At 31.8% G+C, this 13865-nt stretch overlaps 2 protein-coding genes across 3 annotated transcripts in view; one reads left to right on the forward strand and one right to left on the reverse strand.

Moving 5' to 3' along the window:
* The window catches only part of LOC140447587 (prolactin-releasing peptide receptor-like), a 1093989-nt gene that overhangs the window by 123304 nt on the left and 956820 nt on the right, over positions 1 to 13865 (reverse strand). The window lies entirely within an intron of this gene.
* LOC140448841 (uncharacterized) lies at positions 10785 to 11258 on the forward strand. The gene is made up of 2 exons (XM_072541960.1): positions 10785 to 10872; positions 10918 to 11258. The coding sequence occupies exons 1-2, from the start codon at positions 10785 to 10787 to the stop codon at positions 11256 to 11258; spliced, it is 429 nt and encodes a 142-aa protein (XP_072398061.1).

The raw sequence follows: 13865 nt of genomic DNA on the forward strand, positions 1-13865 counted from the left end.
TAGTGGTAATGGTATAGAAATTTTAGAATTTTTATATTTTTGTATTTTTAAGAAAAATCTATGTTTATTATAATACATAAGGTACATTCACAAATATAGTGTCTAGACTTATGCATAATTTTTTTAAGCGGTAAACCAATCAATAAACATAGCAGAGGTTTTAGAAGGAAAGGCTCTAGCTTTTAACCTTAAAAGGGCCGTGCTAAGCCCAAGGACTGTAAGAATTTCATACGAGATATCCCTATTTACATATAAAATTAAAGTTATAAAATCATTACTAATTTTTATAAAAAAGGTAGACACACGAACATATAAAATGAAAGGCATAAGAAATATGAAATCAGAAAGTCAGAAGTCAGAAAAATATTATTATTTTACTTTTACAAGTTAATACGTTGTCATATCAATTTACTATTTTAGTTGGGACTAAGCCACAAAAGAAGCTTATTCCCAACTAGGATAGCAAATTGATAGGACAAATTAAATTATTATTAAGTATTAGGTTAAAAAAACAATACAAATAAAAAAAAAACTATAGATTAGTTATTTATTTTTCTTTATTGCAATACTTACAAACTTTTTTAATTATAGAGTGACCGTTAAACACATTTCTAATGCATATTACACAAATTTGTTTTTGTTTCCTGTCCTTTTTTGTTGGGCACATGTGACATCTTTTATTTGTTAAAACGGGTGGTTTTTCTAGCTTTTGCTTTTTATTGTGTGGTTCAGTAAGCATTTTTCAATACACTGTTTTGTTTCCCATTGTAGTCCCCTTAATTTTCTTCTCAAAATTTGAGGCATTGGTTGTTCTGCTTTCGTTGTAATAAATAATCTTCGCTTTTCATTTTAGTTTTTGTTCCATTTTGGATGTAAATTTGTTTAAGAAATAAATAAGGCTACCCTAGCCACACCACGTCTAAAATATTCATAAAAAATGCAAAAGACCAACGGTTAGTTCGTCTTTTGCACATATATTTATGAACCATTTGGTCTAGCGTATCGACACCACATTTTGTACTATTTTAATAGAGTATCATATCTGGTTTTTTGTCAATCATCTGCACAGTAAGCATTATGATGCATGGTAGACAGAACAAGGACACTTCTTTGTTTTTTCGGAACGTAAGAAATAAGAGATGTTTTTGGAGTAATTCCGAAAATTGAAAATGTCTCTAAACGGTTCTTGTTTGGTAGAAATTTCCGAGGAACAAATCTCTTACTTTGTTCACAAGAAATAGTGAATTTGCCAGTAATTAATCTGCAAGAGTAAGATCAGTGAAATAGTTCAGTGAATCGCAAGTCACATTCCTCTTGGAATTAAAATAAGGCTCAACGAGTTGCTTTACAACTTAAGATGCAAGACCTTTGGCTACTGTATTTTCGTTTTTTCCTGTATATGGTATTCCACCTAAAGGGTAAGATGTTTCCAAGTCACAGGCCCACCATATTTTCATGCCATACTTATCTGGCTTTGAAGGCATATACTGCTTGAAAGAACACCTACCTCGCCACGGAACAAGTTGCTCATCTACAGTTATGTTTTTTCCTGGTAAATGGTATTTCTAAAAGTTTTGGTTGACTTGATTCCACACATTGTGTATTGCTGCTAATTTGTCGTTCCTTCTTCGTTCAGACCTCGTGTCCTTATCGTCAAATCGAACAAATCTTAGCAAGTTTTTAAATCGTTTTAACCCCATAGTAGCTTTACATATAATACACACAAAATTTACTCCAAAGTATATCTACATTATGGATGTTGGCACTCAGGTGACCTGCAGTTAGTAGTTGTTCAATCAAGGCATATAGCTCTGTAGAGTCGCAATATTTTCAGTTCTCTATCTCCAGGACCTTTTGGGATTCTTTATTTGTACACTTCACTATTTCGTTCACAATTGTTTTCGTCCACAAACAAACAAAAGCAATCAACAGGATCCTATACACTTTAACCAAGGGCTAACATTACTTTGTGCAGTTTACTTTTTTTATTATGTCGCAGGATCGCATACGTCCTGTCGGTTTTGGTTGGCTCTTCCAGTTAATTCCATCCTTAGTTTCAAACATTACACACTCTAAAATCTGGGAACTTGTAGCGACACATTCTTTTTCATTATCACTCAATACTACTTGCTGACCATCCTCTTCACTTGCTTCCGAAAGATTATCTTTAATTTCAGAGTTTCTTTCAATGCTACCTACTTCAGAAGATTCCTCATAATCGGAATCCCATAAATTATTAGCATATCTTGCAGTTCTGCAGCTGATAATGGTTTTCGGGACATTTTATTTGCACTATCTACTTTCACTGTAATTCAATATAATTTTAGGAGCTTAGTTGTCGACACTAACATTAGTATCAAGCGACTGATAGCATATGCATTATTTATTTCAAAATATGTATAGAGACCTACCTAACAATATTATTGCATTTCAACTATGATTATCATTTTTTAAAATTCATTTAGAATAGATATACCATCTATTGTAAGCATCTCTTTGATGTTCACATCAAAGAGATGTTTACATTGTTTGTTACATATTTAGACTTTATTATTGGATTTACGGAATCATAAAAGTCGCTTAAATAATCCACAAAAACATTACCTCACTGCCAGATTAACTTCTTTAACAAAGGTTTAGACTTTAAGTAGGTATAAATACAAATAGGATCCGACGGGCCCGTGTTGCCCCTTTACGTGACAAAATTCTTTCGACGCAATAATTTCAAAAATGATAATGAATATTTTGAATAGCTCATGACTATGTTGAAGGAAACATACTTCTAAACAAATTCTGAGTAAGTGTTAAACTGAAGTGCTAAAAGGTGCGATGTAAAGTGTACAAGTTGAAGTGGTGTACTAAACTAAGATCGTAAAACTAAGAAAGCTAAAGAATGTAACTTAGTATTAATAGATTTTGTAAGTTTTCGTTACGTCAGGCTAGAACTAAATTGCTTGTTGGTCTTATAGACCAGATTGTAATAATAAAAACATCATATTGATATCAAAGAAAAAAAATTCGAGTTTTTTATGGGGATATTTGAGACGCAAAATGTATTAAGGTTAACCAAATAATGTTGAAAAATTAACGGAGCACATAGCAACAGACATTGAACAAATAGTCAACGAAAACGTTTAGGAAAGAATTTACTGCCCATCTTTTTTATTGCATTATTGTTAAAGGTCGTTAATTTCAACATTTCTCATAATTTTATAACCCAGCAGTTATTACACAAGTTAATTCTATTATTAAACCACATTAAACAGTTTGAATTAACTCTATCGAAATAAATATTCAAATAATTGCATATTGGAAAGTCGTCTGTTTCTAAAATAATAAATTTATTCCACAGATTTGCATCATACTGTATACTTAATAAAGATATACACATTCATGTAATAAATTATTTTATATAAACATGTTGTACAAATCACATATATTTTGCTTATCCACAGAAAAAAAGTTTATTAACCCACTAGTACACGCGCGGATTACATACGTAGTCCATTGAATTTTATAATATTCCTATTCGGTCTATACCGTATATAAAGTTGCCTATCTCCTTATACCTTCAGCGCAACTAATGTCTAGAGCCTGACCCACTACTCTGAGCCGCGTAATGTAGGTTGCCTATTATGAATTTGAATCGTGGAAATTACTGACAGACTTGCGCATGACGTCCGACATCGGATAATCATTTTTGACTAAAATAGATGTTGTTAATAATTATTTTTCTTCCAAAACGAATTGTCATTAGAACAAGCAATTTTAGTTCTATCATATAATGATTTAATGACTCCCTTTTTAACATTTATGTTGTGATTTGATTTATAATTTGGATATATGTTCATATATGTGTTGGTTTTTTGTATACATAGTCCCATATTCACTATTTTCCTTTGAGATTAAAACATCCAGAAAAGGCAACGATTTATTTTATTTCTTTTCCATTGTAAGTTTTATTGACTCCTCCTTTTTATCTTTTATTTATATTAATCAGAAGTGTGTCCAACAGATCATCTACATATTTCCAACGTATTGTGGGCTTTAAATTTTGATTAGGAATATTTGTTTTGAAGTCTTCCATCGATATATTAGCTAATAATGGATTTAAAGCACAGCCCAAAAATTTAGTTTATAGAAATCTTTGTTTAGATGAAAATAAGTGTTGTCAGTAGATAATGTCAACAGTTCCGTTATAGCTGATTCATTTAATTTGGTTCTAGTTGTTAATCTATCATTTTGTAATTTGGTCCTAATTGTTTTCAAAGTTTTATCTAATGGTACATTTATATATAGACTATTTATTCATATAAAAACTTACTTGGAAAATATTACATATACAAATCAATGTACCAAATTATATTAACATTTAAAAAATATAGATAATTTTAATGAAATTTGTTGATTTTTTTTTTATCTAATCGTTGTTTTATTTAAGTCAAGCATAGCCACAGCTATACAGATCCCTGTTTATAGTAATAACTTTTCAGTTTGTTTTTGAATAATATATCTACAAAAAAGTGCTAAATATTTGATTCAGTCATGCCTTATAATGTGATTTTTTTGGCTTGCTCAAAAACGTTTTAGAGACCTTTTTTTTGTAATATCTATAAATGAATAATTTCCCCGTTTCGAAATACATTATTCAGTACAGTCATATAAAAATTATTTATCAACATATATCTAAATTATAAATCAAATCACAACATAAATGTTAAAAAGGGAATCATTATAATGATAGAACTAAAATTGCCTGTTCTATTAACAATTCGTTTTTGGAAGAAAAATAATTATTATAACATCTATTTTAGTAAAAAATGATTATCCGATGTCGGACGTCATGCGCAAGTCTGTCAATAATTTCCCCGATTCAAATTCATAATAGACAACCTACATTACGCGGCTCAGAGTAGTTAGTGGGTCAGGCTGTAGACATTAGTTTCAGCGCATAGTATAAGAAACTGTTTTAGTTAGTATGCGACTAAAAGTTGATGTGTGTAGGTGTAAGAAATTTATTGTGTTCTGTTGCCACTGTAATCCACGCGTGTACTTACGTAACCCTAAACTAAAAATGATATTCTGTATTCGGCAGTTAAGGTTAGTTTTCTGCGTGAGCAGTAACAAATATTTATTTTTTATTTTTGTTTTAGTTATCAGCAATGTCCTAACCAAAAAAAGTAAGATTCGGCGACTCTAATTTTTAAAAAATGCTGATGGAATGGAATAATGAAAAAGAGAACGAACAGGAGCCGAATATAGATGGTATAGATGTTCTTGAACAAGAATATACCATGTCTGAACAAAAATGGGAACAAGACTATGATGAAGAGGTTCAAGGGAAAGAAGATGAAAAAAAAATAATTTCAAAATAGTAAATTGGCAAAGACAAAAAAACAAAGTGGAGTAAGACGTATCCTGCGCCTACTTCAAGAACTCGTGCAACAAATATTGTTTTGAAGTTACCATGGCCAATAAGAGAAGCTAGAAACCCAAAAACACAGTTTGAGGTAAGAGCAAATTTCCAAAGCTACTCATGACCGACGTCAAAGAGATTTGTGGACTTATTGGTATACTCTTTTTAGCAGGTGTTCTAAAATCTGGAAGACTAAAAATATTTTGCAAATGTGGGATAATAAGAAAGGTACAGGTGTTAAAGCTATTTACTTGACACTGTCTTTTAATCGTTTCTGATTTTTACAGAGATGTTTGAGGTTTGACGACATTTTTAGACTTTTTATTGAAAATTTTCAAAAAAATTTTACACCTTCAGATTACTTTACAGTTGACAAGCAATTACTTGTTTTTTGGGGAAAATGTCATTTTCGTCAATACATCCCCAGTAAACCATCCAAATATGGTATAAAAATATTTGCGTTAGTAGATAGCAAATACGCATATACCTATAATATGGTGATTTATTTTGGAACACAACCAACTGGTCCGTTTGAAACTAATTAAAGTAGCGTAGATATTGTTAAAAGAGTGGTTAAACCTATAGAACGGACGGGCAAAAATATAATATTGAATAACTGGTTTACCAGTATACCTTTAATTATGGACTTGCTTCAAAAGCGATTAAGTATTGTTGGTGCAATTTGTAAAAATAAGTGGGAGCAATCACAAGAATTTATAACGTCTAAAAATAGAGATATACATTCTTCACTATTCTTATTCCTCCAAGAGAAATGTATCTTGGTAACATACGTTCCAAAAAAATAAGGTCGTATTAGCTGTTTCAACTATGCACCATGATAATAGTATTGATCCTGAAACAGAAAACAAGAATAAACCCAAAATTATAACGGATTACAACAAAACAAAATTCGGTGTGGATCTAGTTGACCAGTTGTGTGCACAATATGATGTGTCCCGAAACTCTCGGCGTTGGCCACTCACCGTGTTCTTTAATATATTAAATATATCAGAAATTAATGCATTTTCTTAGTAGAAGGCTAATAATGTTACTGTTTCACTTTTCTTCAGGACAGTTCGTTTGAGTTAATAAAACCACTGACGTTAAAGCGACTATACAACACTCACACATCAACAGAAATAAAAGAAAAAATTAACTTTCTTTTAAAAATAAATAAGGAAACTCCTAAATTTGTGGACGAGCAAGGAATAAGATCACAAGAAAATGGTGCAACAGCTGTGATCAGTGGACTTGACATTTAAAGCAAATACGTGTAAATTGTGCTGAGATAAAACAGAACATGCAGTCTGAATCAGATTAAGATTTAGGATATTATAGAACCTAGTTTGGTTTGTGATGTTTGATTATAGGTAACTTTGATTTATAGTATTCGTTTTTTATTTTCATTGTTTTTTTTATTTGTTTTAATTTAATGTTTATTTTACTTATAAAATAAAACCAATTGTAGATTGCAGTGGTATTATTAAAACCTTATTAAAACCATAACACTATTTTCAAATAATATTGCTTCTCCAGCGCTCCAGTACATATGGATCACTAATCGAACAACCAGCCTATACAACAGCCTATCGAACTCTCTAAAATTTCTCCTTGGTGTAGTTACACTGGTGAACTACTAGCTATCTCACATGCTTTCAAATATGCTTAACAATATTCAAATACACACATAGCCATTTGCTCTGATTTACTTTCCTCTGTACACTCCATTAATATCCTATATCCACAAACCATCCTATCGTCCAAGATATTCATGACACATATAAGCTTCTTATATACCAAAATATAACTATCACTCTGATATGGGTACCATCCCATGTTGGTATTAGTGGTAACGAAAAAGCTGATTGCCTTGCCAAAACAGCCGCATCATCCATGGACACCATTCTCAAAATACAAATTTGCAACGATCTCAAAGCTAGACTGAAGAAGCTTAATTTATCCACCTGGCAGATTCACTGGAATAATGTTACTTCAGCGCTGCATGAAATTAAACCCTCAGTGAACCTTCTTACCTATCCCAGTTTATCTCGAAAAAATATAGCAATCATACGGAGATTGCGTATAGGTTAGGTTAGGTTAAGTTAGGTTAGGCTGTAATCCACGCGTGTAGTCACGTAAGATAATAGATCGCGTATACTGGAGGTTTAAAAGAGTATTATACGAACCACTTCATGAACAGTAAAAAAAACCGGTATTTCATTTTGCGTATACCTCTTATACTATATATCGTGTGTAACTATTTTAAGAGAAATAGTGTACATAAGTAATTATATACTGTATTGTTAACAAATAATGTATGTATTAGGCGCATTTAAGTGTACTCAGTTATTTACAAGCATTAAGATTCATGACAGAACACAAAATATAAAACAACACGTAACTACCAAAATAATTTTATTCCCCTATAGTAAAATAAAAAATAAAATATGCAATACAAAGCATGAAAAATTTTAAAGCTCTAGAACCCAATAATATTTATATAGAGATATTGAACTTTTGACTTTTGTCTAAAATTAAAAATTTAAACCTGCTCGCTTAAATCAAACAGCAATTATATAAATAGGCAAAATTCCTACGATGCTTTAATGCTTAACATCATCTTTTTTTTAACTATCAAAACTGCAAATCCCAAGAAATGCAGCGATTTTTTACTTATAAGCCTCATTTTACGTGTCCCGAAATTATTTAAGAAGATTGTAAAAAACTTATTGAAGAAGAAAATTTAGACTTATTCCATCCTAACCTTCAACAGCATAATAATATATAAACAGGAAAAATTCTTAGGAAATGCTTAAGGTTGGCTTTTGACGTCCCTAGCGACACTAGCAATGTTAAAATTCAGTGAAGTCTGACTCTTAAGTCTCATGTTACATATTCTGGAACTATTTCTAGAGATTTATCTTACATCTCCTTATGTTTTTTTGAAAAGAAAGATATGAAGAGAAACACGACACGTTTCATCCGCACAAGAAAATATCTCAAAGGTTTAGAAGATTTATATCAATGACCAGTTTTCTAAATTATTTAAAGATAAAAGAGAACATTAGCACTGATTGTTAATTCAGGACAACAGGTCCATCTGTAACAGAAAGTGAGGTTACATGTGCAAAAAATAGAAAAGTATTTGGCTCCGAAGAAATGAAGGTTGAAGTATTAAACTTTTTGGAAAAAAATGGAATTAAAGCACCGTGTGGCCTTTTTAATAGAATTTATGACACTGAGATATTACCAAATGATTAGTGAAGTTGACATTTGTCACAATATCATAGTAACGACGTGTAAAGACATGCAGTGATTATCGGAGAATAAGTCTAATGAGTCACGTTTTAAAGATCGTTTTACGAACAATACATATCAGATTATAGACTATGTCTACAGAATTAAAAATTCAAAGGTCCTCAGGTGGCTAAACCAAACAATACAACTTGTCAATATACAAAGACGTAAGCCGAAATATTTTGGTCACATTATGAGACACTCTGAAAAATATAAACTTTGCATCTGATCATTCAGGATCGTTCATCCAAGGTAATCCGAAGTAAACGTGATCCTGGTAGAATAAGAATATTATGGTTCAAAAATCTATGATAATGGTACGGAAAATCGACTTCATCTTTATTTAGAGCTGCTGTCAATAAAGTCATGATAGCTAGTATGGTAACCCACGTGATATCCAACGATGGACAAAGGTCACGAAACTAGAAGAAAATGCTTTCTTGACTTTAAAAAGCTTTTGATAACACAAATAACGCTAAATTGGTAGAATGTTTACAACGGAAAAATCAAGATCCAAATGACCTCAAAATAATACAAAATTTGTACTGGAATCAATAAGCCTTTATTACAACGGACGTGGTGACAACGAAATCGTGAAGATTTGAAGCGACAAAATCTTTTTAACTTTATTGACAGCTAACCAAATCTACCAACTAGGAAAGACAGAATCGCGGGAAGAAGGAAAAATAGATGGCATTACATTCAGGGCGTACGATAACGTCATAAACAAAGAACTTTTGTGAACAAAATCTACTGTAATACTTTCCTTTTGTTCGTAAAGAGATAATATGTTTTCGATTTATATCTTATATATTTTATAATAATTTATATCTATATCGTAAAAAGATAGTGAGTTTTCGATTTATTTCTTTAATTATCATTATTTCTTCTCGTTGTTATTATTATATACATTTTCAAAATATTTTACTCATGTTTCCTGATTTACAGTCTTCTCCAGTATTTTATTAACTTATTTGATTGCGTTCGGGGAGAAGAAGGCTCCTTAAACAGGAGGCAGCTTCAGACATTGATATTGTGGGTAAATTTAAGGACTCGGGTTGGCAACACTGATATCAAAACATTTCATTACTACACTGTAGTTCAGTACTTTAGTCTGTAGAACAGTGCAGTAAAGGGTTCATGTCATAAAGTGAAAAGTTAGTTTTTGGTGGTTGAAAGTTAAACTTTTGGATTAAAGCTGATTTTTTTATTAGAAGATAAGACTTAGGATAATTAACATTGCTACCAGTTTTAAGTCCATTTACTGCTGTATAACCTGTCCTATTCACATTTGTTACTGATGGTACTCTTAGGTTATATTTTTACATTTAGTCTGGACACATCAAGTGGGACACTTCCAGACAAAAAGGTTTTGGGCACAATCAGACAAACGCAATGAAAAAAAGAGACACCTTTTTTGATATAACGTGCTTAAAAGTTATATATATTTAGTTATATATACTTATTATTAGTTATTTAAAAAGGGTTTCTGTTTGTTGCACATTGTCTTAAGATGGTAAGAAATAGGAAGAAATAAAAAACAAAAGAAAATTTCGATGCCGAATCTATGAAAGAATGTGTAGCGGCAATCCTAGATGGTGAATCGGTAAGAAATGCTGCTAAAAGATTTTAATTAAAATATCAAACTGTTTGAGTGTACATTAAGAAGTTTAGGGATAACCTAGATGGTAAACATGATATATAATTAAGAAACGATACTAGAAAGGTTTTTACTGACATACAGGAAGACTACCTTGAGGCATATTTAATTAAGTATTCAAAAATGTTTTATGGTCTTAACAATCTAGAAACTCGAAAACTAGTACACGAGATGGCCAAAATGAACAATATTAACTGTACTAAAAACTGGAAAGCTCCAAGAATGGCAGGAAAGGACTGGCTATACGGTTTTATGAAACGCCACCCAAGATTATCTCTCTGTGTTGCTGAAGGATGCAGTAACGCACGTGCAATTTCCTTTAACAAATATAATGTAAATGCTTTTTTTAATAATTATGAAAAATTAATCAAAAGATACCCAAAACTCTGTTACTCATCCAGGATTTGGAAAATGGATAAAACAAAAACTGAAACCAACCAAGAACCTTCTCGTGTGATTTCACAAAAAGGCCAAAAACTAGTAGCAGCTGCTGTAGGTGGTTAGAGAGAAACTCTAATTACTACAGTTTTGTTTATAAATGCAGCTAGAAATACAATACCTCCTGCTCTAGTATTTCCTAAAGTGCACTTCAAGAGCCACATGATAAATGGAGTACCAAACGGGACCTTGGGTTTGGCTCATCTGTCAGGTTGGGTGACCACTTCCAATTTCGTTCATGTGATGCACCCATTTAAAAAATGTGCAGGTTTCTCTGAAGAGAGAAGAATGCTTCTAATTTGCGACAATCATGAGAGCCACTTGTCAATTGAGGCAATAGAACTAGCAAGAGCTAATGGCGTGCACATTCTAACAGTTCTACCCCATTGTACCCACATGATGCAACCACTGGATGTGGGATTGATGAAACCTTTAAAAACATATTAGAATGCTGCAATTGTTTCATGTTTAAAGTCTAACCCAGGCCAACGTTTTGGAATCTATTACGTTGCCGCATGTGTTGGAATAGCACATGGCCGTGCCATATTACCACAGAGCATTTCCAGTTGACAGGCACATATTCACCAACAATATGTTTGCTCCCAGTTGGGTCAGTGAGAGACCTAATCATCCAGACGAAACAGTTCCTGATAAACCTCTAACAAGCCGACTAGCTGGAAGTCTACCAACTTTAGAATCTGAAAAACCACCCTCATCCCTCAAAATTCAAGTAAAAGCTTTCAGCAACCAATAGACACTCTATCAACATTAAGCTGCCAAAACTCTACGCCTATGCCCTCTCAACAGCCTGGCTGTTATTTAAGTCCTGAGGAGATACTAGCTCCTCAATACTAGCTCCAAGAAACCAAGAGGAAAGGAAAAAAGCAAAATAATAACTGACACCTCAAAAAAGCTTCTTCTTGCAGAAAAACAGATCAATAAAAAAACAAAGAAAACCACCGACTCTAATGCTGAACGTACTAAATCTACGAAAAGAAAACTGCTTTTTGAAAATGAGAAGAGTGAGAACACGACTGATGATGAAAATGGCAAAAGCTCTCATGATAAAGTATTAGAAGAACCACAGCAAAATTTTGACAGGAGTGAATTGAAAATTAAAGATTTTGTTCTGGTTAAATTTGGGACTGTAAAACAAAAATATGTGTACTATGTTGGGAGAATCATTGGTAAATGTGATGATGGGGATGTTGAAATTTCATTTTTGAGAATATCATCTAAAGTAAATTATAAATTTTTCTACCCCATTGTTCCAGATATCTCTAGTGCTACTGTATCAAAAATTGTAGCCCTTTTGCCAACTCCTGAGCAGGGTACAAAGCGACAGAAATCATTATTGTCTTTTTCAGTTTCATTAAAAAACTTCAATATGCATTAGGGGTTTGATTAAGTATGATAATATAGTTTTTAATATTGTAATAAATTTGTATTTTATTGTAATTGGATAAATTATTTACGGAAATTGTAATTTCCGTAACATTTATATAAGGTTGTCATTTTTTCAATTAGGTCCGAAGTTGTCCCATTCCCCGTCTGAAGGTGTCCCCAAGTGGAGGCACTAAGTGTTTTACATTAATTTAGGGTTGTCTTACACCTATCACATACAGGTTGATTTTTTTCATCAAATAAAAATGTATGCGTTATGCGTGTATGACCTAAACGTAATCGATCAATTCTGATCTGGTTGGCCCTGCTTGTGTTTTGTTTCCCCCACGTTTTTATAAACGGTTTAATTTCTTTTAATTTCGATTCTGAGTTATCCCATTCACTTTGCCACTTACAGTAGATTTTGGATTTAATCACTGTTTTAATATCACTAGCAACCACTTTACTCACTACTGTTGAATTTTCTTTGTTTTCTGCATCTCTAGCATAGGAATCTGCTTCTTCGTTTCCTCGAATACCGATATGCGATGGGACCCAAAGTATTACGATGTCGGTGTTTTTTTGGTGTAAAGCATCTAATTAGCTTATAGAGTCAGTGATAACTACTGCCTTACTATGGATGTTCTACTTTATAATTATTACCACTTATGGATGGCATAAATCTCAGCTGTGTGAACAGTATTGAATGCTGAAAATTTAAATTTGTGGTGTTGATTAGAATCTATTATGTCGCTCCTAAGCTGTCTGAGATTTAGGATGCGTCGGTATATAAAAAGGAATAATCTTTATAATTTGACATTATTAAGAGGAAGGACTGAAATATATTCGTATGGTTTGTTTCATCTTTATTGAAAACAGATAGACTCTATGAGGAAGATGTATTGTCCAGATGTATTGTTGAGGTGTTTTAATATTACTGGAAATAAACTGATGGTAGTTCAATTGATAACGAATGTAGGTACTGTCGAATTCTTTCATAAAAGGGAATATTGTTAAACTTCATTCACAATTATAAGAACTGACTTATGCAGAATTTAAAAGTATCCCGCTGATAAAGTCGACGCCATAAAGAGATTTGCCTCTTCAGGTAAATAGTAAAAAGGGCCGGCTTAACGAATTTTATATTTTATTTGGCATTTACATTACATATTTAATTTAAATAAATATCTAGATAATTAAGGGAAAAATACATAAACTGATAACTTATTCAATATACAATATCAATAAATGTAAAAGTATTTTTTTATTTACTTTTTACTTTAAATGTATTATTTAATTATTAGAAGGCCATGAATCTAAACTTGGACATAACTTTTAATACCACAAACATTTTAAAATAACATTTTCTTGTATATCTAAATTTAAAATCACTTTCTTCTTTTGTATTAATTAATAAATATGATTTTCCCTATCTACCTCTTAATATTTTATAAGATTATTGATTAATAATTTTATGTGATGCACAACCTTTAGTGAAGAATAATTTTTTTTCGTGAAATTATTAATAAAGAAATTTATTATTTTTTGCCAACTTTTTCAGACATGAAACGGAAAAATTAAACATAACAAGTCAACATGAATAAATATGAACCTTTTAAAACGAGTAAATCGGTACTCACCTGAGGGACCGCAGACATTCGGATACAATTA

Source organism: Diabrotica undecimpunctata, chromosome 8 (genome assembly GCF_040954645.1).
Source record: "Diabrotica undecimpunctata isolate CICGRU chromosome 8, icDiaUnde3, whole genome shotgun sequence".
In the NCBI taxonomy this organism is placed as follows: Eukaryota; Metazoa; Arthropoda; class Insecta; order Coleoptera; family Chrysomelidae; genus Diabrotica; species Diabrotica undecimpunctata.

Coding starts and splice junctions, on each gene's coding strand:
- LOC140448841 (XM_072541960.1), top strand. CDS start 10,785: ATGGATAAAACAAAAACTGAAACCAACCAAGAACCTTCTCGTGTGATT. Junction 10,873..10,917: donor AGTAGCAGCTGCTGTAGGTG/GTTAGAGAGAAA, acceptor TTATAAATGCAG/CTAGAAATACAATACCTCCT.